The sequence below is a fragment of the Mustelus asterias genome, chromosome 4 (assembly GCF_964213995.1).
Source record: "Mustelus asterias chromosome 4, sMusAst1.hap1.1, whole genome shotgun sequence".
NCBI classification, from domain to species: Eukaryota; Metazoa; Chordata; class Chondrichthyes; order Carcharhiniformes; family Triakidae; genus Mustelus; species Mustelus asterias.
In genome coordinates this window covers 3,949,675-3,975,592 of record NC_135804.1, presented here as the reverse complement: position 1 = coordinate 3,975,592, position 25,918 = coordinate 3,949,675, and the positions used below count along the sequence as shown (strand labels likewise).

The window sequence follows — 25,918 nt, the reverse complement described above, 5'->3', positions numbered from 1 at the left end:
AGAGAGGAAATCCACGCAGACATGGGGAGAATGGAATTGGCGTTGAGGCAGCAGTGCTAACTACTGGGCCACCCTGCAATCGTTACTTTTAAAAGGGAACTGGATAACTAGCTGACGGAGAATGTTGTAGAGGGATCTGGAGAAAGTAGCAAGGGAGTGGGATTAACTGGACAGTTTTCAGAGCGTTGGTACAAACAGCCACTGCCTGGCTGAAGGGATTCTGAGAGCAGATGGCCAATGACTCCGAGCGTCGATCATTCCCTCGAATTATGGGATTGATTCGGACTCGTTAACCCTGGGGTGTCTATGGTCTGGAGATGACCCCGGGGTTGGGGGCGGGTAAACTTACCACAGCAGCGATCTCCCCTCCCTTCTTCTGGTTCATGGCTGCCAGCACGATGGAGGCAATGAAGAAGAGAACAGCACTGACCACAGTGTTGATCAAGTCCTGAGGAACAAACAGACAGAACATTGACCCATGGAAAGAGGTTATATCCACAAACACAACTTCAATTCTGATCAAAGGGGTAGGTTTGAAAGGAGCGTTTCAGAGCAGGAAACAGAGACGGAGAGATTTAGGGAGGGAATTCTGGCATAAACACCAATCAGGAATGTGCAGGGGGCCAGAATTAGAAGATGGCAGATATCTCAGAGGGTGCTGGGACTGGAGGCGATGGCCGAGTGGTATAATCGCTAGACTATTAATCCAGAAACTCAGCCAATGTTCTGGGGACCCGGGTTCAAATCCCGCCACGGCAGACGGTGGAATTTGAATTCAATAAAAAATATCAGGAATTAGAATCTACTGATGATCATGAAACCATTGTCGATTGTCGGAAAAATCCACCTGGTTCACTAATGGCCTTTAGGGAAGGAAATCTGCCATCCTTACTCGGTCTGGCCTATATGTGACTCCAATGTGGTTGACTCAACTGTCCTCCAAGGGCAATTAGAGATGGACAATAAATGTTGGCCAGCCAGCGATGCCCATGTCCCATGAATGAATAAAAAAGAACCAGAGAGATAGGGAGGGGTGAGGCCATGGAGGGCTTTGAAAACAGAATTCAAAACCCAATGGTTGCTGGACTGGAAGCCAATGTAGGTGACCAAGCACAGGGGGCGATGGGTGGTCAGGACTTAGTGTGAGTTAGGAAATACACACAGCAGAAATCTTTCAGATTTTCCCCTCCAACACATCATAGAACATAGAACATAGAACATAGAACATTACAGCGCAGAACAGGCCCTTCGGCCCACGATGTTGCACCGACCAGTTAAAAAAAAAAACTGTGACCCTCCAACCTAAACCAATTTCTTTTCGTCCATGAACCTATCTACGGATCTCTTAAACGCCCCCAAACTAGGCGCATTTACTACTGATGCTGGCAGGGCATTCCAATCCCTCACCACCCTCTGGGTAAAGAACCTACCCCTGACATCGGTTCTATAACTACCCCCCCTCAATTTAAAGCCATGCCCCCTCGTGCTGGATTTCTCCATCAGAGGAAAAAGGCTATCACTATCCACCCTATCTAAACCTCTAATCATCTTATATGTTTCAATAAGATCCCCTCTTAGCCGCCGCCTTTCCAGCGAAAACAATCCCAAATCCCTCAGCCTCTCCTCATAGGATCTCCCCTCCATACCAGGCAACATCCTGGTAAACCTCCTCTGCACCCTCTCCAAAGCCTCCACATCCTTCCTGTAATGTGGGGACCAGAACTGCACACAGTACTCCAAGTGCGGCCGCACCAGAGTTGTGTACAGTTGCAACATAACGCTACGACTCCTAAATTCAATCCCCCTACCAATAAACGCCAAGACACCATATGCCTTCTTAACAACCTTATCTACTTGATTCCCAACTTTCAGGGATCTATGCACACATACACCTAGATCCCTCTGCTCCTCCACACTATTCAAAGTCCTCCCGTTAGCCCTATACTCAACACATCTGTTATTCCTACCAAAGTGAATTACCTCACACTTCTCCGCATTAAACTCCATCCGCCACCTCTCGGCCCAACTTTGCAACCTGTCTAAGTCTTCCTGCAAACTACGACACCCTTCCTCACTGTCTACCACACCACCGACTTTGGTGTCATCAGCAAATTTGCTAATCCACCCAACTATACCCTCATCCAGATCATTAATAAATATTACAAACAGCAGTGGCCCCAAAACAGATCCCTGAGGTACACCACTTGTAACCGCACTCCATGATGAATATTTACTATCAACCACCACCCTCTGTTTCCTATCCGCTAGCCAATTCCTGATCCAATTTCCTAGATCACCCCCAATCCCATACATCTGCATTTTCTGCAGAAGCCTACCATGGTGAACCTTATCAAACGCCTTACTAAAATCCATATATACCACGTCCACTGCCTTGCCCCCATCCACCTCCTTGGTCACTTTCTCAAAAAACTCAATAAGGTTAGTAAGGCACGACCTACCTGCCACAAAACCATGCTGACTATCACCTATCAATTCATTACTCTCCAAATAACTATAAATCCTATCCCTTATAATTTTTTCCAACATCTTGCCGACAACAGAAGTGAGACTCACCGGTCTATAATTCCCGGGGAAGTCTCTGTTCCCCTTCTTAAACAATGGGACAACATTCGCTAACCTCCAATCTTCTGGTACTATACCAGAGGCCAACGACGACCTGAAGATCAGAGCCAGAGGCTCTGCAATCACTTCTCTTGCCTCCCAGAGAATCCTTGGATAAATCCCATCCGGACCAGGGGATTTATCTATTTTCAGACCCTCCAGAATATCCTGCACATCCTCCTTATCAACTGTAATACTGTCTATTCTACTCCCTTGCAACCCAGTGTCCTCCTCAGCTATATTCATGTCCCCTTGCGTGAACACCGAAGAGAAATATTGGTTCAATGCTTCACCAATCTCCTCCGGTTCCACACATAACTTCCCTCTGCCATCTATAACTGGCCCTAAACTTGCCCTAACCAACCTTCTGTTCTTGACATACCTATAGAACGCCTTAGGATTCTCTTTAACCCTATCCGCCAAAGTCTTCTCATGTCCCCTTTTAGCCCTTCTAAGCTCGCTCTTCAACTCCCTCTTAGCCAATCTAAAGCTTTCTAGTGCACTACCCGAGTGCTCACGTCTCATCCGAACATAAGCCTCCTTTTTCTTTTTAACCAACAAAGAAACTTTTTTGGTGCACCACGGTTCCCTAGCCCTACCAATTCCTCCTTGCCTGACAGGGACATACCTATCACAGACTCGCAGTAGCTGCTCCTTGAAAAAACTCCACATGTCGGACGTTCCCAGTCCCTGTAATCTCGTAGTCCAACCTATGTTTCCTAATTCTCTCCTAATAGCCTCATAATTACCCTTCCCCCAGCTAAAACCACTGGCCCGAGGTTCATGCCTATCCCTTTCCATCACTAAGGTGAACGTAACCGAATTGTGGTCACTATCACCAAAATGCACACCAACTTCCAAGTCTAGCACCTGGTCTGGCTCATTTCCCAGCACCAGATCCAATATAGCCTCACCTCTAGTTGGCCTGTCTACATACTGAGTCAAAAAACCTTCCTGCACGCTTTGAACAAAAACTGACCCCTCTAACGAGCTAGAGCTACAACAATTCCAGTCAATATTAGTCAAGTTAAAATCCCCCATAACAATTGCCCTATTACTTTCACTCCTAAGCAGGATTGACTCCGCAATCCTTTCCTCAACCTCTCTAGAACTTTTAGGAGGTCTATAAAAGACTCCCAACAGGGTGACCTCTCCTCTCCTATTTCTAATCTCCGCCCATACTACCTCAACAGATAAGTCCTCATCAAACCTCCTCTCTGACACTGTGATACAATCTCTGACCAATAATGCTACCCCTCCCCCTCTTCTACCTCCTTCCCTACTTCGACTAAAACATTTGAACCCCGGGACCTGCAGCATCCATTCCTGCCCCTGCTCTATCCATGTCTCTGAAATAGCCACAACATCGAAGTCCCAGGTACTGATCCACGCTGCAAGTTCACCCACTTTATTGCGAATACTCCTGGCATTGAAGTATACACATTTCAAACCCTGCTCCACCCCACCTCTGCAATGCCGTGCATTGCAGTCCCCATCCATGCATCCCTCACTTTCAGCCCCACTACTCAGGATCCCTCCCCCCCCCCGAATCAGTTTAAACCTCCCTGCATGGCCTTAGCAAATTTACCCCCCAGGATATTGGTCCCCTTCTGATTAAGGTGTAGACCATCCTTCTCATAGAGGTCACACCTTCCCCAGTACGAGCCCCAATTGCTTAAGTACCTGAACCCCTCCCTCCTGCACCATCCCCTCAGCCATGAATTCAAACCTTCCCTCTCCCTATTCCTCTCTAAACTATCCCGTGGTACAGGCAAGAGTCCAGAGATAACCACTCTGTCAGTCTTGGCCTTTAGTTTCCACCCCAACTCCATAAATCCCTGCCTAATATCCCCTTCCCCTATCCTCCCTATGTCGTGTGTCCCCACATGTACAATAACTTGTGGTTTATCTCCCTCCCCCCTAAGAGTCCTGAATACCCTGTCAGACACATCCCGGACCCCAGCCCCTGGTAGGCAACACACCAACCCTGAGTCCCTACCTTTAGTTCCGACCCTCCTATCTGTCCCCTTAATTGTGGAGTCCCCAATCACAAGGCCCAGTCTTTTACAGCCCCTAACCACCTGAGCTTTCTCACTCGGCTCACCCCCAGAGATCTGCTCTCTATGCTCAGTTGATTCCTCCTCAACTGTAGCCTCCAGCACCGAAAACCTATTATGGAGGGGAACCGCCCCAGGGGATTGTCTTCCCGATTGCTTCTTACCCCTCCTCCTGGCATTGACCCAAGCCTCATTTCTAGGAGTTACTATTTCTCTATAACTCCTATCAACTTCCACCTCCGCCTCCCGAATTATGCGGAGTTCCTCTACCTCCCCCTCCAGCTCCTTTACACGCTCCTCCAGAAGCTGCAATCTAATGCACTTCTTACAACTAAAATCTCCTGAAACACTACTGGATTTCCTCACCACATACATCCCACAGGAGATGCAGCATACTGCCTGAACTGCCATCCCTGAAGCCATTACCAGCAAGAAAAAAAGAAACAAAAAACTTCCCCACACTTATAATTAGGTTAGAGGAGGATGGAAGGGTGGGATCCTCTACCAGTGTAGAGGATCGGGTATCTCCTCTGCACCAATTTATAGGGCTAGGGGCCCGAGAGAAAAAAAAAACTACTACTGAGGGGGAACCTCCCAGGTAACTGACTTTTAAAGTTAAAATAAAAACCCTTCCCAGACTCCTTTGCTGCCCACTTTTAGTTTTCACTTTAAACTTGAAAAACTGCTGTTAAAGTAAAGGCCAAAAAAATACACACACTAGCTGACTAATTAAATAAATAAACAATTCAATTAATCCAATTAATCTCTTACCAGCACTGCTGCTTTTCAATCACCCCTCTCAGCTTGCTCCAGTGGATCATAGAATCATACAGCGCAGAAGAGGCCCTTCGACCCATCAAGTCCACACTGACCCACATTAGAAACACCTGAACTCCCACCTAATCCTATCTACCAGCACCTAGAATAGAATCCTTGCAGCAGAGAAGGTGGCCATTCGGTCCATCAAGTCTGCACCGACTACTATCCCACCCAGACCCCATTCCTGTAACCCCGTGTATCCCTGCTAGTCCCTCTGACACTATGGGGAAATTTAGCGTGGCCAATCAACCTAGCCCGCACATCTTTAGACCGTGGGAGGAAACCAGAGCACCCGGAGGAAACCCACGCAGACACGGGGAGAATGTGCAAACTCTACACAGACAGTGACCCAAGCCGGGAATTGAACCTGGGTCCCTGGCGCTGTGAGGCAGCAGTGCTATCCACTGTGCCACCATGCCGCCCCTAGCCTGAATGTTATGATGCACCAAGTGCTCGTCCAGATACTTTTTAAAGCAAGTGAGGCAACCCGCCTCCACCACCCTCCCAGGCAGCGCATTCCAGACCAGTTCACTAAATCAATCTTAAATCAAGAACCGCTGCCCCAGCCACTGTGGCTCAGTGGATCAGCACACTCACCTCTGGGTCAGAAGGCCGTGGGTCTGAGACCCAATCCTGTGCTTTGAGCACAGGTTCGAGACTGTCCCCCAATCCAGCGTCTAGGGAGTGCCACACTGTCAGAGACACTTAACCATCTTTCTGGTGAGGCATGAAGTCACTCACTGTTCAGAACCTCAAATAACCCCAAGCCACATGAGGTACAGTCCGCGTTGTAATATCCGGAAATACGGTCACTGATCAATGCTCAGCAAGTTCCCCAGAGAGCAGTGAGGCACGGGCCAGATAACCTGCTGCTTCTTTAATATTGATCGAGAGACAACTGCTGTCCTGGACACCAGGCGGGGAGGACTCTCTGCTTTTCCTTACAGAATGAATCATAGAAACCCTACAGTGCAGAAAGAGGCCATTTGGCCCATCGAGTCTGCACCACCACAACCCAACCCAGGCCCTATCCACATATCCCTACATATTTACCCGCTAATCCCTCTAACCTACGCATCCCAGGACACTAAGGGGCAATTTTTAGCATGGCCAATCAACCTAACCCGCACATCTTTGGACTGTGGGAGGAAACCGGAGCACCCGGAGGAAACCCACGCAGACACGAGGAGAATGTGCAAACTCCACACAGACCGCACAATGGCCGCACAATCTTTTCCACACGCAGCTGAGTACGGAGAGGAAACCTCCATTAGCAAATCACAGCAGCTCTGACAGTGCGGCACTCCCTCAGCACTGACCCTCTGACAGTGCAGCACTCCCTCAGCACTGACCCTCTGACAGTGCAGCACTCCCTCAGCACTGACCCTCTGACAGTGCAGCACTCCCTCAGCACTGACCCTCTGACAGTGCGGCACTCCCTCAGCACTGACCCTCTGACAGTGCGGCACTCCCTCAGTACTGACCCTCTGACAGTCCGGCACTCCCTCAGTACTGACCCTCTGACAGTCCGGCACTCCCTCAGTACTGACCCTCTGACAATGCGGCACTCCCTCAGTACAGACCCTCTGACAGTGCGGCACTCCCTCAGCACTGACCCTCTGACAGTGCGGCGCTCCCTCAGTACTGACCCGCTGACAGTGCGGCACTCCCTCAGCACTGACCCTCTGACAGTGCGGCACTCCCTCAGTACTGACCCTCTGACAGTGTGGCACTCCCTCAGTTCTGACCCTCTGACAGTGCGGCACTCCCTCAGCACTGACCCTCTGACAGTGCGGCACTCCCTCAGTACTGACCCTCTGACAGTGTGGCACTCCCTCAGTACTGACCCTCTGACAGTGCGGCACTCCCTCAGCACTGACCCTCTGACAGTGCAGCACTCCCTCAGCACTGACCCTCTGACAGTGCGGCACTCCCTCAGCACTGACCCTCTGACAGTGCGGCACTCCCTCAGTACTGACCCTCTGACAGTCCGGCACTCCCTCAGTACTGACCCTCTGACAGTCCGGCACTCCCTCAGTACTGACCCTCTGACAATGCGGCACTCCCTCAGTACAGACCCTCTGACAGTGCGGCACTCCCTCAGCACTGACCCTCTGACAGTGCGGCGCTCCCTCAGTACTGACCCGCTGACAGTGCGGCACTCCCTCAGCACTGACCCTCTGACAGTGCGGCACTCCCTCAGTACTGACCCTCTGACAGTGTGGCACTCCCTCAGTTCTGACCCTCTGACAGTGCGGCACTCCCTCAGCACTGACCCTCTGACAGTGCGGCACTCCCTCAGTACTGACCCTCTGACAGTGTGGCACTCCCTCAGTACTGACCCTCTGACAGTGCGGCACTCCCTCAGCACTGACCCTCTGACAGTGTGGCACTCCCTCAGCACTGACCCTCTGACAGTGTGGCAATCCCTCAGCACTGCCTATCCCACACATCTCCATGTGAAACGGATGGGATTACAGGTCTGAATGGCATGCAAGTTGCTGGGCTGGGTGCCTCCAGGAGAAGATGGGTGGAGGGGTTGTTTAGTCTTTACGTGTGAGCTGTACGTGGGACAGACGCCAATGACAAGCTTCATTCTTTCCAGTTGAGTGTGCTCCCCGTGCCAGAACACTGGGATTGTTTGATGCTGTAATGTAGGGATTGGGAGCCTTCCTGAAAAGGCAATTACAATGGGCTGAAGGGTCTCTGTGTTCCCAATTCTGAAGCTGTTCTACAGAGATTCCGAAAATCTAAAAATAAGACGCAGAACCCCGGAGGCACCTGGTCAGCAGATGCATGGAGTTCAAACTGTGCAGCGCAACACATCTGGAATCTGCTTCTATAGAAAACACAAACCACACGGATATTAAACCTTCCAAATGGAATTGCTGACATTTTTGTGGTTCAGCTTTAGTGAGTGCGCACAGGAACATGACCTGAAACCGAGTCCAAAAACAACGCGCAAAGGAATCTGCTCTCACCTCACCTCAGCTCCCATCGCACTGGCTCCACACTTAACTTCTCCCCGCTTCTTACCCGGTCACCAGCTGTCACCACTCCATCCCTCGCTTCCCCCACCTCCACCCCTCGCACCCCCCACCTCCACCCCTCGCTCCCCCCACCCCTCGCTCCCCCCACCACCACCCCTCGCTCCCCCCACCTCCACCCCTCGCACCCCCCACCTCCATCCCTCGCACCCCCCACCTCCACCCCTCGCTCCCCCCACCCCTCGCACCCCCCACCTCCACCCCTCGCACCCCCCACCACCACCCCTCGCACCCCCCACCACCACCCCTCGCACCCCCCACCTCCACCCCTCGCACCCCCCACCTCCACCCCTCGCTCCCCCCACCTCCACCCCTCACTCCCCCCACCCCTCGCACCCCCCACCTCCACCCCTCGCTCCCCCCACCACCACACCTCGCTCCCCCCACCTCCACCCCTCGCTCCCCCCACCTCCACCCCTCGCTCCCCCCACCTCCACCCCTCGCTCCCCCCACCTCCACCCCTCACACCCCCCCACCTCCACCCCTCGCTCCCCCCACCCCTCGCTCCCCCCACCTCCACCCCTCGCTCCCCCCACCCCTCGCTCCCCCCACCTCCACCCCTCGCTCCCCCCACCCCTCGCACCCCCCGCCTCCACCCCTCGCTCCCCCCACCACCACCCCTCGCTCCCCCCACCTCCACCCCTCGCTCCCCCCACCTCCACCCCTCACACCCCCCCACCTCCACCCCTCGCTCCCCCCACCCCTCGCTCCCCCCACCTCCACCCCTCGCACCCCCGACCTCCACCCCTCGCTCCCCCCACCTCCACCCCTCGCTCCCCCCAACCTCCACCCCTCGCACCCCCCAACCTCCACCCCTCGCTCCCCCCAACCTCCACCCCTCGCTCCCCCCACCTCCACCCCTCGCTCCCCCCAACCTCCACCCCTCGCTCCCCCCACCTCCACCCTTCGCTCCCCCCAACCTCCACCCCTCGCTCCCCCCACCTCCACCCCTCGCTCCCCCCACCTCCACCCCTCGCTCCCCCCACCTCCACCCCTCGCTCCCCCCACCTCCACCCCTCGCTCCCCCCACCTCCACCCCTCGCTCCCCCCAACCTCCACCCCTCGCTCCCCCCACCTCCACCCCTCGCTCCCCCCACCCCTCGCTCCCCCCACCTCCACCCCTCGCTCCCCCCACCTCCACCCCTCGCTCCCCCCAACCTCTACCCTCCACCCCTCGCTCCCCCCACCTCCACCCCTCACTCCCCCCACCTCCGCCCCTCGCTCCCCCCAACCTCCACCCCTCGCTCCCCCCAACCTCCACCCTCCACCCCTCGCTCCCCCCACCCCTCGCTCCCCCCAACCTCCACCCCTAGCTCCCCCCAACCTCCACCCCTAGCTCCCCCCAACCTCCACCCCTAGCTCCCCCCAACCTCCACCCCTCGCTCCCCCCACCTCCACCCCTCGCTCCCCCCACCCCTCGCTCCCCCACCTCCACCCCTCGCTCCCCCCACCTCCACCCCTCGCTCCCCCCACCCCTCGCTTCCCCCCCACCTCCACCCCTCGCTCCCCCCAACCTCCACCCCTCGCTCCCCCCAACCTCCACCCCTCGCTCCCCCCACCTCCACCCCTCGCTCCCCCCACCCCTCGCTTCCCCCCCACCTCCACCCCTCGCTCCCCCCACCTCCACCCCTCGCTCCCCCCACCCCTCGCTTCCCCCCACCTCCACCCCTCGCTCCCCCCAACCTCCACCCCTCGCTCCCCCCAACCTCCACCCCTCGCTCCCCCCAACCTCCACCCCTCGCTCCCCCCAACCTCCACCCCTCGCTCCCCCCAACCTCCACCCCTCGCTTCCCCCCAACCTCCACCCCTCGCTCCCCCCAACCTCCACCCCTCGCTCCCCCCCACCTCCACCCCTCGCTCCCCCCACCCCTCGCTTCCCCCCCACCTCCACCCCTCGCTCCCCCCAACCTCCACCCCTCGCTCCCCCCACCCCTCGCTCCCCCCCACCTCCACCCCTCGCTCCCCCCACCCCTCGCTTCCCCCCCACCTCCACCCCTCGCTCCCCCCACCCCTCGCTTCCCCCCAACCTCCACCCCTCGCTCCCCCCAACCTCCACCCCTCGCTCCCCCCAACCTCCACCCCTCGCTCCCCCCCACCTCCACCCCTCGCTCCCCCCAACCTCCACCCCTCGCTCCCCCCCACCTCCACCCCTCGCTCCCCCCAACCTCCACCCCTCGCTCCCCCCACCTCCACCCCTCGCTCCCCCTCACCTCCACCCCTCGCTCCCCCCACCCCTCGCTCCCCCCCACCTCCACCCCTCGCTCCCCCCACCCCTCGCTTCCCCCCCACCTCCACCCCTCGCTCCCCCCAACCTCCACCCCTCGCTCCCCCCAACCTCCACCCCTCGCTCCCCCCAACCTCCACCCCTCGCTCCCCCCACCTCCACCCCTCGCTCCCCCTCACCTCCACCCCTCGCTCCCCCCACCCCTCGCTCCCCCTCACCTCCACCCCTCGCTCCCCCCACCCCTCGCTCCCCCCACCCCTCGAGAAACCCGTCCAACAAACTTTATGCTCATCGCCAACTACAACCGGTGCCAGAGGGGGAAACATAAAATTCTGTGTACAGAAACACGCAAACAGAAACACGCAAACAGAAACACCCATTTACACAGGAACACACACGTACACACACACACGTACACACACACACGTGCACATGCACACACACACATACATGCACACACGTACACGCACACATACACATGTACACACACGTACACACACCCACGTACACGCACACACATACACACACACACACACACGCACACACGTACACGCACACACGTACACACGTACACGCACACACATACACGCACACACATACACACGCACACATACACACGCACACACACCCATGTACACACACACACATACACATGCACACACACCCACGTACACACACACACACACACGTACACACACCCACGTACACGCACACACATACACACGCACACACACCCACGTATACACACACACATACACGCACACACGTACACGCACACATACACACACGTACACACACACACACGTACACACACACACGTACACACACACGTACACACGTACACACACACGTACACATACACACGTACACACAGACATACACGCACACATACACACGTACACACACCCACACACACGCACAAACGTAAACACACGTACACACACACACACGTACACACACCCACATACACGCACACACGTACACACACATACACACACATGTACACACACCCACGTACACGCACCCACGTACACGCACCCACGTACACGCACCCACGTACACGCACCCACGTACACGCACCCACGTACACGCACCCACGTACACGCACCCACGTACACGCACCCACGTACACGCACCCACGTACACGCACCCACGTACACGCACCCACATACACGCACCCACATACACGCACCCACGCACACGCACACACGCACACACATACACGCACACACATACACGCACACACACACACGTACACACACACACGTACACACACACGTACACACACGTACACACACACACGTACACACACACACGTACACACACACACGTACACACACACACGTACACACACACACGTACACACACACACACGTACACACACACACACGTACACACACACGTACACACACACGTACACACACACACGTACACACACACACGTACACACACACACATACACGCACACACATACACGCACACGTACACGCACACATACACACGTACACACACCCACACACACGCACAAACGTAAACACACGTACACACACACACGTACACACACCCACATACACGCACACGTACACACACATACACACACACATGTACACACACCCACGTACACGCACCCATGTACACACACACACGTACACGCACCCACGTACACACACACACGTACACGCACCCACGTACACGCACCCACGTACACGCACCCACGTACACGCACCCACGTACACGCACCCACGTACACGCACACACGCACACACGCACACACATACACGCACACACATACACGCACACGCACACACGTACACACACACACGTACACACACACGTACACACACACGTACACACACACGTACACACACGTACACACACGTACACACACGTACACACACGTACACACACACACGTACACACACGTACACACACGTACACACACACACGTACACACACGTACACACACACACACGTACACACACACACACGTACACACACACACACGTACACACACACACACACACGTACACACACACGTACACACACACACGTACACGCACACACGTACACGCACACACGTACACGCACACACGTACACGCACACACGTACACACACACGTACACACACACACGTACACACACACGTACACACACACGTACACACACACGTACACACACACGTACACACACACGTACACGCACACACGTACACGCACACACGTACACGCACACACGTACACACACACACGTACACGCACACACGTACACGCACACACGTACACGCACACACGTACACACACACACGTACACACACACACACTTTCACCAATTCTATTCCCACATTCCTTCCACCGCATTGTCACTGTTCCTTTCCAATCTTATCCTGAATGTTGACACAGTCTCTGCCTCTCCCAGGTTTTGTATGAAAAAGTTTCCCTCACTTTGTTCAAAATCTTCTCAATTCCATCTCGTCTCTGGCCCTCATCCTCGACTCTTCAACTGGAAACAAGCTGTATTTATCTGCGCTGTCACAGTATCAGCATTTTAACACTTCCTCCATAGCAGCTTGTAGCTCATCAGGAACAGAACGCTAGTCAGTCCTTCACATTGGGTCCTCCCCTTTTTATTCAGACGTGGCTGATCTTGATATCAACTTCAGATCAGCAACTCTGCTCCAACCCCTCAGTCCTAGTTTGCTTTGATCTATAAGACCCAACTTTTTAAAAACATTCATTCAAGGAATGTGGGCCAGGCCAGCAATTATTGCCCATCCCTAGTTGCCCTTGAGAAAGTGGTGGTGAGCTGCCTTCTTGAACCGCTATGGCCCACGTGGTGTAGGTACTCCCACAGTGCTGTTAGAGAGGGAGTTCTAGGATTTTGACCCAGGAATGGCGGCAATATATTTCCCAGTCAGGATGGTGAGTAACTTACAGAACAGAATACACAGTTACAGAATCCCACAGTGCAGAAGGAGGCCATTTGGCCCATCGAGCCTGCACCGACAACAAACCCACCCAGGCCCGATCCCCATGACCCCATGTATTTACCCTAGCTAGTCCCCCTGACACTAAGGGGCAATTTAGCAGTGCCAATCCACCTAACCCACACATCTTTGGAGTGTGGAAGGAAACCGGAGCACCCGGAGGAAACCCACGCAGACACGGAGAGAACGTGCAAACTTCACACAGACAGTGACCCAAGGCTGAAATTGAACCCAGGTCCCTGGCGCTGTAAGGCGGCAATGCTAATCACTGTGCCACCGTGCCATCCACTTGAAGGGGAACCTCCAGGTGGTGGTGTTCCCTTATGTCTGCTGCCCTTGTTCTTCTAGGTGGTAGAGGTTATGTGTTTGGAAGGTACTGTCGAAGGAGCCTTGGGGAGTTCCTGCAGTATCTTGTAGATGGTACACATGGCTGCCACTGTGCATCGGTGATGGAGGGGGTGAATGTTTAAGGTTTTTGATCAGGTGCTAATCACGCCTTGTCCCAAGTGACCGAGGTTCCTGGGTCTTCATGCGTGTTTTTTTATATCAGGCAGTATCCCAGTGAATCATTGGCCCAATATAACAACCAAAACTTCTTATTACCATGACATTCAGCCATTTCTTCAATAAGCTCACTCGCTGTCCTCGTCAAACATTCCAACTGTTGATAGTCTTTGTAGAGTGAAGTATTCCCTGGAATCTCTATCTTATTCTCTGCCTTCCCACCATGGTATATCAGAGCACTGCTCTCAGTCCCTGTATCTCACTAGGTATGATGTGGAGATGCCGGCGTTGGACTGGGGTAAGCACAGTAAGAAGTCTCACAACACCAGGTTAAAGTCCAACAGGTTTATTTGGTAGCAAATACCATAAGCTTTTGGAGCACAGCTCCTTCGTCAGATGGAGTGGATATCTGTTCTCAAACAGTGCAAACAGACACAGAAATCAAGTTACAGAATACTGATTAGAATGCACGAGGTATCTGATACCTTGGATTCTGCAGCAACTTGGCATTGTTACTATTCAGGCAATTCTCTTACTCATAATGTAGAACAGTTCACTTAAACCTCTATAGCCTAACCCAGGTGGTTCAGGGTGTTTATGATCTGCATCAGCCTCCTCCCACTCTTCTCCAACTCACCCAGATCTTTCTATTCTTTTTTCCCTCCTATATATCATGCGTGCCCTCCAATGCATCCATCCTATTGCCACAACTACTCCACGTGGCAGAGAGCTCCTCCTTCTGCCCACTTTCTGGGTCAAGGAGTTTCTTGATGTGGAGATGCCGGTGTTGGACTGGGGTGGGGCACAGTAAGAAGTCTCACAACACCAGGTTAAAGTCCAACAGGTTTATTTGGAATCACGAGCTTTCGGAGCGCTGCTCCGTCATTAGGTGAGTGGAGAGGTAAGTTTCACAAACAGGGCATATATAAACAAAGACACAATTGCAAGATAATGGTTGGAATGCGAGTCTTTACAGGTAATCAAGTCTTTACAGGTACAGACAATGCGAGTGGAGAGAGGGATAATCACAGGTTAAAGAGGTGTGAAGTTTCTTATTAGTTACCTTCTTACATTTATGGCACTAAGTTCTCAACTCCCAATAAACAGAAAGGTCTTCTCCATTTCTATCTTGTCAAACCTCATTATAATTTTAAAAGCCTCTAATAGAATACTTGCTCTGTTCTGCTAATAGTCAGTTACTTGAGTCAAGAGGGAGAGTCCATGGCCTTCGTACATTGAAATATTTTCATTGCAAGGCCATCAGCAGTGAACAAAGGGTTTTCTCATTATCTTCTCCATGGTATCAGTCTGTGGATAAATATTTTAGACTACCCATTCTTCCGAATAGCTGTGTTCACATTCATAGAGTTATCTGACAACTAGCATGTTAATCAACCATAGTGTTCATCTCCATTCACAACTCCTCAGGTACTGAAGCAGTCCATACCCACAAACAACAAAACCTAGAATCATAGAATCCCTACAGTGCAGAAGGAGGCCATTTGGCCCATTGAGTCTGCACCAACCACAATCCCATCCAGGCCCCATCCCCACAACCCCATACATTTACCTTAGCTAGTCCCCCAGACACCAAGGCACAATTTAGCATGGTCAATCCACCTAACCCGCACATCTTTGAACTGTGGGAAGAAACTGGAGCATCCGGAGAAAACCCCCGCAGACATGGGGAGAATGCACAGACTCCACACAGACAGTGACCCAAGCCGGGAATCGAACCTGGGTCCTGGCATTGTGAAGGCAGCAGTGCTAACCACTGCGCCACCGTGCTGCCCTGTACAATATTCAGGCTTGTGCTGATAATGGCAAGTAACATTCACATCTCACAGGCATAGTTAACTAAAGTTGAAGCTCCTGGAATTGAAAGTAAATTATTGAACTGCTTCATGAGTGGTGGGAGACAGAGAGTAGGGATAACGGACAGATATTCTAATTGGCTGGATGTGACCAATGGTGTCCCACAAGAACTATTTTGGGGCTATCCATCCTAATTATTAATGACTTAGATGACAGGATAGAAAGCACATATCCAAATTTGCCAATGTCACAAAGATAGGATGCATCAGTGCAGATGGAAGGGTAATATTACAAAGGTATTGGTAGATTAAATGAAAGAGCAATTCTGGCCTTTCAATGTAGGCAAGGTGAGGTTGTCCACTTTGGACCGAACATGGAATTGGAACAGGAACTTTCAAAATGGTGACAAGCTAAAAGCAATGAAGAAACAAAGAGACGAGGGAGAACTGGTGTCCAGGTACATAGATCATTAAAGAGTCAGGAACAGGTATAGAAAATAATCAGAAAGGGTAGTGATTTTTTTTCTTATTCATTCGTGGGCGTTGCTGGCTGGCCAGCATTCATTGCCCATCCCTAGCTGCCCTTGAGAAGGTGGTGGTGAGCTGCCTTCTTGAATCGCTGTGGGTTGACCCACAATGTTGTTAGGGAGGGAATATATTTAGAGAGCCTTTATATTTAGAGACTAGAATACAAAATGGGTAGAAGCCATGCTTCAGTTATACACTCTGAGGATACAGGGTAGATCGTTTAGGAAAGAGAGGAGAAATATTTTCAGCCAGAAGATAGTCGGCTGTGGAATTTGCTACCACAGAGAATAGTTGAGGCTAAAACATTGAATATTTTCAAGAAGCAGTTAGATATAGCTCGTGGGGCAAAGGGGATCAAAGGTTATGGGGGGGAAGGTGGGATCAGGATATTGTGTTGGATGATCAGCCATGATCACAACGAATGATGGAGCAGGCTCGAAGGGCCAAATGGCCTCTTCCTGCTTGTATTTTCTACGTTTCTACCCCTTCCCTAAACCTCTCCATCATTCGACCTTTGTCTCACTCTTTTAAAATGTCTCTTTAAGCCTACTTCATTGAGCAAGCTGTCAGCCATCTTCCCCAATGTGGATTGATGCCAATTCTGGTTTTATAACATTCCTGCAAAGCACCTTGGGCCATTTCCCGATGCTAAAAATGCTATTATAAATACAACCTCTGTTGCTTAGAGTCTCTCTCAGGATCGTACAGAAATAGATTCCACCATCAGAACCTCCCCTCCAGACCAAGCAGTTAATTTTATGGATAACATTTAAGATAATTCTGTTAAGTATTTCCAAAATGATACAATAGAACAGGCAAAGATAATAATGACGATAAAGGCTCCTGTGAATCTCGATGAGACGGTGGCCTGGACTTCAGATAAGGTTATTTTATTAACATAAACTATCAGAGTTAAAATACCATCAAGCGCAAAAACCTAAGCTGGTTAAACACAAACCTGCACATCAGATAAATTGTTCAGTTTTGATTTGCATTGAATAGCAGAGTGCGTAAACAGACCAATCATCCCAATGGTGTCAGTGTTAATACTCCACATGTGCCTCCTCAATCAACATATCTTTCTATTCCTTTCTCCCTTATGTGTTTATCCAATTTCCAATTAACTGTCCGTGTGGAGTCTGCATGTTCTCTCCGTGTTTGCGTGAGTTTCCTCCGGGGCTCTGGTTTCCTCCCACAGTCCAAAGATGTGCAGGTTAGGTAGATTGGCCATGCTAAATTGCCCCTTAGTGTCCAAAGATGTATAGGTTAGATGGATTAGCCATGGGAAATGTGTGGGGTTACGGGAATAGGGTGGGGGAGGGGTCCTGTGTAAGATACAAACTCGATGGGCTGAATGGCCTCTTCTGCACTGTAGGGATTCTATGATCTGGATCTACACTATTCACTTCAACTACTCCCTGTGGGAACGAATTCCACATTCTCGCCACTCTCTGGATAAAGACATTTCTCCTCAATTCCCAAATAAGAACAGACAATGCTGGAAAAACTCAGCAGGTCTGGCAGTTTCTGTGGAGAGAGAAACAGAGTTAATGTTTCATTTCCCCATGACCCGATTCCTTGTTGGATTTGGTAGTGGTTATATTTCGACAGAAAGTGCCGAATATATTCACGTCAGGCAATTTCTGTGGAGAGAGAGGAACCGAATTAATGTTTCAGGTCAACGACCTTTCGTCAGAATCTGTTCCTTCGTCAATTCTGACAAAGGCTCGCTACCTGAAACATTCAGCTCAGCTTCTCTCTCTGCACCAATGTTGCCAAACCCGCCAGGTACTTTGCAAGATTTTCAGCGCTGCTGGTAATACTCACACCCCAGGGACTGCAGCGATTCAAGAAGGCAGCTCACCATCACCTCCTCAAAGGCAACTAGGGATGGGCAATAAATGCTGGCCCAGCCAGCGATGCCCCCATCTACAGTATTTTGCTTTTATGGTGTGACTGGTAGTTTTGGTCTCCCCCACAAGTGGACATTTTTTGTTTCTACATTTATCAAACCCCTTCATGAAATAAGACTTTGATCAGATCACAACTATCTCGCTTTCTGTTTTCCACAGACAAGAACCGCAGTCTGTTCATTCCTTCCTAATAGTTGTCACCTCTCAGTTCTGACTGCACATCATCTTTTACACCTTCTCCATTCTTATAGGATAGAGATTAGAACTATGCATCCTCCTCCAGCTGGATTTATATCAGTGTCAAAAATTAAATAAACAAGGAACAAAGAAAATTACAGCACAGGAACAGGCCCTTCGGCCCTCCAAGCCTGCACCGACCATGCTGCCCGACTTAACTAAAACCCCCTACCCTTCCGGGGACCATATCCCTCTATTCCCATCCTATTCATGTACTTGTCAAGACGCTCCTTAAAACTCACTACTGTATCCGCTTCCACTACCTCCCCCGGCAATAAGTTCCAGGCACCCACCACCCTCTGTGTAAAATATCTGCCTTGTACATCTCCTTTAAACCTTGCCCCTCGCAACTTAAACCTGTCCCCCCAGTAATTGACTCTTCCACCCTGGGAAAAAGCTTCTGATTATCCACTCTGTCCATGCCTCTCATAATCTTGTAGACTTCTATCAGGTCACCCCCAAACCTCCGTCGTTCCAGTGAGAACAAACCAAGTTTCTCCAACCTCTCCTCATAGCCAATGCCCTCCACACCAGGCAACATCCTGGTAAATCTTTTCTGTACCCTCTCCAAAGCCTCCACATTCTTCTGGTAGTGTGGCAACCAGAATTGAACACTATATTCCAAGTGCAGCCTAAATAAGGTTCTATAAAAATTCAACATGACTTGCCAATTTTTAAACTCAATGCCCCAGCCGATGAAGGCAAGCATGCCGTATGCCTTCTTGACTACCTTCTCCACCTGCATTGCCACTTTCAGTGACCTGTGTACCTGTACACCCAGATCCCTTTGCCTATCAATACTCCCAAGGGTTCTGCCATTTGCTGTATATTTCCTGTCTGTATTAGATCTTCCAAAATGCATTACCTCACATTTGTAAAATAAGAAAAGTAAAGTTAAATAAGACAGCACGGTGGGACAATGGTTAGCACTGTTGCCTCACAGCGCCAGGTTCCATTCCTGGCTTGGGTCACTGTCTGTGTGGAGCCTGCACGTTCTCCCCGTGTCTGCTTGGGTTTCCTCCGGGTGCTCCGGTCTCCTCCCACAGTCCAAAGATGTGCGGGTTCGGTTAATTGGCCATGATAAATTGACCCTTAGTGTCAGGGGGATACGCAGGGTAAATATGTGGGGTTGTGGGGATAGGGCCTGGGTGGGATTGTGGTCGGTGCAGACTTGATGGGCCGAATGCCTCCTTCTGCACTGTAGGATTCTATGGTTCTATGAAATATAGCCTTTCAACTTTTACCAGCCAACTCTTTGATTTTAAATGTAGGCATTTGTGTACAAGTATAGCTCTTGTCCATTTTGTGTCAGAGTGCGGCTAATATTGAGCCCGTCATGCCACAGAACTCCCACAAACCCAAGAGTCATTTTGAAATGTTATCTTCTTGAAGTAAATCTCAGACTGTTAAAACTATTCCGGTGAAAATAATTATTATAAATTTCGCACACAATTTTCTCAAGATGGCGTCGGAGGGAGGCGACTTCTTGCAAGCTGTGCCCAGCATACCCTCCAATTCTATGCTTCTAAAACTCTATTCTCCCTCTTTTAAACTCTGTAGCAATGACCTACCTCACACTAAGTTGATCTTTCTCTACACCCTAGCTATGGCTGTAACACTACATTCTGCCTGTCTCCTTTCCTTCTCTATGAACGGTATGCTTTGTCTGTATAGTGGGCAGGAAACAATACTTTTCACTGTATACTAATACATGTGACAATAAAATCAAATCAAAGGCCTTCCTGTCCTGTAATATTAATGTTGTAGAGTCCATAGCACCGAAACAGGCCATTTGGCCCAACTGCTCAGTGCTGGTGTTTATGTTCCACATGAGCCTCCTCTCACCCTATCAGATTATTCACCTCTGTCCTTCTCCCTCACACACTTACCCAGCTTCCCCTCAAACACATTTACATCATTTGCCTTACCCACTCCCTGTTCCCAGTTCCCATCGCTCTCTGGGTGAAGAAATTATTCCTGAATTCCCTCTTGGATTTATTAATTATCTTACAGTATTGCTGAAAAAATTAACATGTTGTCGAAGCTTTTCGCCTTGCACTCATCAGGACAATTCGCAAGAATACCAAACCTAAAGGGGACAACAGTCTATACTTCAAGAGAAGACTGCACTGATTGGTTAGTAAGTGGACTCTGATTGGTAGAGAATGCACCAAGTATTCTTGCGAATTGTCCTGATGAGTACAAACCAAATAGTTTCAACATGTCTTTTTTCAGCAACACTCAAATTCTGTACCACTAAGCATCTAATTATTTTACATTGATGGCTGCTAATTATAGTCTCCTGAACAAGTGGAAATGTTTTTTTCCTTGTCCACCCTATCAAACCCTTTCTTTAAGACCTTTACTACATCATCCTCGAAGACCTCTTCACCCCAGCCTGTCCATTCTTTCCTGATAGCTCTGCTATCATCCTTGTGCATCCCCTCTGCTCTCTCTCAAAGGTATCACAGTTATTTTTATAATGGAGACCAGAACTGTACATAGTACATAGTGGGAGTGTGGAATGAGCTGCCGGATAAAGTGGTAAATGCGGGGTCACTTTTAACATTTAAGAAAAACTTGGACGGGTTCATGGATGAGAGGGGTGTGGAGGGATATGGTCCAAGTGCAGGTCAGTGGGACTAGGCATAAAATGGTTCGGCACAGACAAGAAGGGCCAAAAGGCCTGTTTCTGAGCTGTAATTTTCTATGGTTCTATGGTTCTACTCCAAGTGTGATCTCATATTTTTAACATAATTTTGATTTGATTTATTGTCACATGTACTAATATACAGTGAAAAGTATTGTTTCTTGCGCGCTACACAGGCAAAGCATACTGTTCATAGAGAAGGAAACGAGAGAGTACAGAATGTAGTGTTACAGTCATAGCTAGGGCGTAGAGAAAGATCAATTTAATGCGAGGTAGGTCCATTCAAAAGTCTGACAGCAGCAGGGGAGAAGCGGTTGGTATGTGACCTCAGACTTTTGTATCTTTTTCCCGATGGAAAAAGGTGGAAGAGAGAATGTCCGGGGTGCGTGGGGTCCTTAATTATGCCGAGGCAGCGGGAAGTGTAGACAGGGTCAATGGATGGGAGGCTGGTTTAAAACTCTGATTTTCACTTTTACTCTCCTAGAAATGAACATCATTGCTTGGTTTGCATTTTTATGGCCTTGTTAAATTGTATTATCACTACTTTAAATAATTAGTAAATTGATTATTGGATTCCTCTGCTGTGAAATGTTAATGTTGACATTTTGTTGTAATAGAATACATACTTTAAATTGGTAATTAAGCACAACTGTCCCCAGCGGGGGGAAGGAGTAGGGGATGTTAGAGTATATAAACCAGTTCTACTGTGTGTGTCTGGGAGGAACTGGGTGAGTCTGGGAGGGACTGGGTGAGTCTGGGAGGGACTGGGTGAATCTATGACCTAGTTGTCTTGGAAATAAACTTGGTTTATGATACAGGCTCGCTTCAGACTCATTCTTCCTCAATACAAAATTATTGGAATTAACACTCTACCTCATTCAGACTCATGCTTTCCAAGGATGACGTGACTTCGTTAGTCTCCTTACCAAAATATACCACCTCACACTTAATATTGAATTTTATCTGCCACTAATAGCACAATTTTGCGAGCTCTTTAATGGTTTGTTGTAATTTAGCGTAATCCTGCTCACGATGAACTACTGCCTCCAGCTCCCCCAATCAATCTTGTGTCATCTGCAACTTGGAAACTGCTCCGATTGCCGAAGCCACATCATTTATTCGGATGGTGCACATTGAACCCAGCGAAAGTCCCCATGGAACATCTCCTTCAGCTAAAGTTTACTGATCTGCCCACCTGGCTGGAGGGCAACACAACTCAGGAGCCGGAAAAACTGGGATCTGACTGATCTCGTTATAAAGATCTGTGCCTTCAACTCCACAGAGGTCATAGAATCACAGAATCCTACAGTGCAGAAGGAGGCCATTCAGCCCATCGAGTCTGCACTGACCACAATCCCACCCAGGCCCTATCCCCATAACCTCATGCATTTACCCAGCTAGTCCCCCCTGACACTAACGGGCAATTTAGCACGGCCAATCCACCTAACCCACACATTTTTGGACTGTGGGAGGAAACCCACGCAGACACGGGGAGAACATTCAAACTCCACACAGGCAGTGATCCAAGTCGTGAATGAAACCCGGGTCCCTGGTGCTGTGAGGCAGCAGTGATAACTACTGTGCCGCCCCATAGCCGCTGACTATGCGTTGTGCATCTCAACCCCATTCCCTTTGTATCTGGTTTGTGAAATAATCTCGTGTTTTCTAGAGGTCAGAGATTTGAGAATTCAGTTTGCCCACAATCTGAGATGTTGTGTTGACCTGAAAAACAACAGGGTTATCAATGGCCATTGTTGATCAATCCCAGGGCAGGGGCTGATTGAAGATGTGATGTGGCGATGCCGGCATTGGACTGGGATGAACACAGTAAGAGTTTTAACAACACCAGGTTAAAGTCCAACAGGTTTATTTGGTAGCAAATACCATTAGCTTTCGGAGTGCTGCTTCTTCCTCAGATGGAGTGGATATCTGCTCCATCTGAGGAAGGAGCAGCGCTCCAAAAGCTAATGGCATTTGCTACCAAATAAACCTGTTGGGACTTTAACCTGGTGTTGTTAAAACTCTTACTGCTGATTGAAGACACATGACTCTTGCAGTTTATGTTGTTACTGACTTTCCATCAGTCAGTTCATAGTCATCTTTCAATCTAACTGCTAATACTCTGCAGTGGCTAACTGTTGTCTATAATAATGGGTGTGATGATGGTTTAATTGGGTCATTTTTATCTCTATTTTTGGCAGATGATACTGGATATAATTACATTGGACACAAGGTTAGTTTAGCCACATGCCTTTGACAACAAGAATGAGGGGCTCTGACTGATGAACTAATAGAGGCTGTTTCAAATTATGAATGGGTTTAATAAGGTAGACACTTCCCTGTTTAATGGGGGCCAGCACAGAAATGCCAGGCTGATTGGCCTCCTTCTGTGTTCTAACCATTCTACAGTGATACGATGATTCGGCCAAACTCACCGTCAGGTTCCAGTTGATCTGCGGTACTTTTGTGTGAAGATTCAGACTGAACATCAATAACAGAACTCCAGTGACCACGAACGCTGTGCAGCTAACAAACTCGAAGAAATAAAGACCTCCGCACGGCAAACACTCCTTCACTGTCTCAATGCAGATGAAAGCAATCAGCGCCAAAACCTGAAAGGAAAAGACAATCTTTCAAATCAAACATGTTTTGTTCCTGGTTACAGTCCTCAGCACCACTCGTTATCTCTCTTCATTGTCCCCTCTCAGTCCTAGTCGCCACACTCCGGCGCCTGTTCGGGTACACTAAGGGGCAATATAGCATGGCCAACGTACCTAACCAGCACACACACACACACACAAAAAAGCACAATACAACTCAGCTAATAGAATCTAAAACTAATGGACTGTTCATCTCATTCCTGTTTGCAGAGCCCACAATGGCTGCTGCCCTTCCCTCCACCTTTTTAACAATTAACTTTTATGATGCGGTTATTACAGGTACATATTACTCCACGCCCATGTTCAAGTTCTCGAGTGGAGCCTGAGCTCTCAGCCCCCTGACTCCGAGGCGAGTGTGTGCTCCCAACTCAGTCACACTGACAATTTCATCAGATCCCTGATCAAGCTGTGAAGTGAATCCATCCAGGGAATGGTGAGAACGCAGGAGGTGCGACCACATACTGTAGCTGTGAGCAGCACAAATATATTTAAGGGGAATGAAGAGATATATATGAGTGAGAGAGAGAGAGGAATAGAAGGATATATTAACGGACATAGAATCCCTACAGCGCAGAAGGAGGCCAGTCGGCCCATCGAGTCTACACTGACTCTCTGACAGAGCACTCGATCTAGGCCCACTCCCCCACCCTATCCCCGTAGCAACACACAGTTACCATGGCGGCATGTTGGCACAGTGGTTAGCGCTGGATAAAAGCAAATTACTGCGGATGCTGGAATCTGAAACCAAAAGAGAAAGCGCTGGGAAATCTCAGCAGGTCTGGCAGCATCTGTAAGGAGAGAAAAGAGCTGACGTTTCGAGTCTGGATGACTTTATGTCAAAGCCAGTGGTTAGCGCTGCTGTCTCACAACGCCAGGACCCAGGTTCAATTCCGGCCTCGGTTCACTGTCTGTGTGGAGTTTGCACGTTCTCCCAATGTCTGTGTGGGTTTCCTCCAGGTGCTCCAGTTTCTTCCCACAGTCCAAAGATGTGCAGGTTAGGTTGATTGGCCATGCTAAATTAACCCATAGTGTCAGGGGGACTAGCAGGGTAAATGTGTGGGGTTATGGGGATAGTGCCTAGGTGTGATTGTTGATGGTGCAGGTTCGATGGGCTGAATGGTCTCCTCCTGCACTGTAGGGATTCTATGATTCTACGGCTAATCCCCTCAAACCTACACATTCTGGGACACCAAGGGTGGGTTTTTTTCTCTGCGCTCACCCAGAAACCAGAAAATCCTGCCAGAGGTCAACAGACCTTTCCGTGGTCCGCCCTTCGCCCGCTACGATTCCCGTGGCAGGCTGAATGGAAAAATTCATCCCCAAGAGTCAACATAGCATGGCCAATCCACCCAACCTGCGCATCTGTGGGAGCAAACCGGTGCACCCGGAGGAAACCCACACAGACATGGGGAGAATGTGGAAACTCCACACAGACAGGCTGGAATTGAACCCAGTCAGGTTGCTACCCCTAAAGGACGTCAGTGAACACGTTGGTTTTTAAATGACAGTTTCATGTTCATTTAAAAAAAATAATGATCACTTAGTTTCATTCAGTAAAGCCCAGGCTCCGCTGGGATGTTTTAGACACAATAAGGAGCTCGATGAATGTAGCTCATTGTGTGCACAGAGTGAGGTGAGAAACAACATCTAGCAGATCAGGTCACTCAAAATTTTGTCCTTCATTCGTGACGCTGATCCTTGCCGCTGCAATGAACAGATGGAGACGTATCTCGAGAATACAGATCGAGGTGTGTCTCAAGAGTACAGAGGTTAACGATGGATTCCGGTCTGTAATTGGTGTAGGGGGCTAATTAGGCTAATAAACACATAACCATAGATTTAGGAAGACTAACACAATAC

The 25,918-nt window shown here is 50.2% G+C and overlaps 1 protein-coding gene across 1 annotated transcript in view; it reads right to left on the bottom strand.

Moving 5' to 3' along the window:
• Window positions 1-25,918, bottom strand: part of cmtm4 (CKLF-like MARVEL transmembrane domain containing 4) — a 77,428-nt gene that overhangs the window by 5,947 nt on the left and 45,563 nt on the right. Inside the window, exons 2-3 of the mRNA XM_078210538.1 lie at window positions 23,834-24,010; window positions 350-448 (exon numbers count right to left, since the gene is read on the bottom strand). Of these exons, the coding sequence (XP_078066664.1) occupies window positions 350-448; window positions 23,834-24,010 (276 nt within the window). The remainder of the gene's footprint in view (window positions 1-349; window positions 449-23,833; window positions 24,011-25,918) is intronic.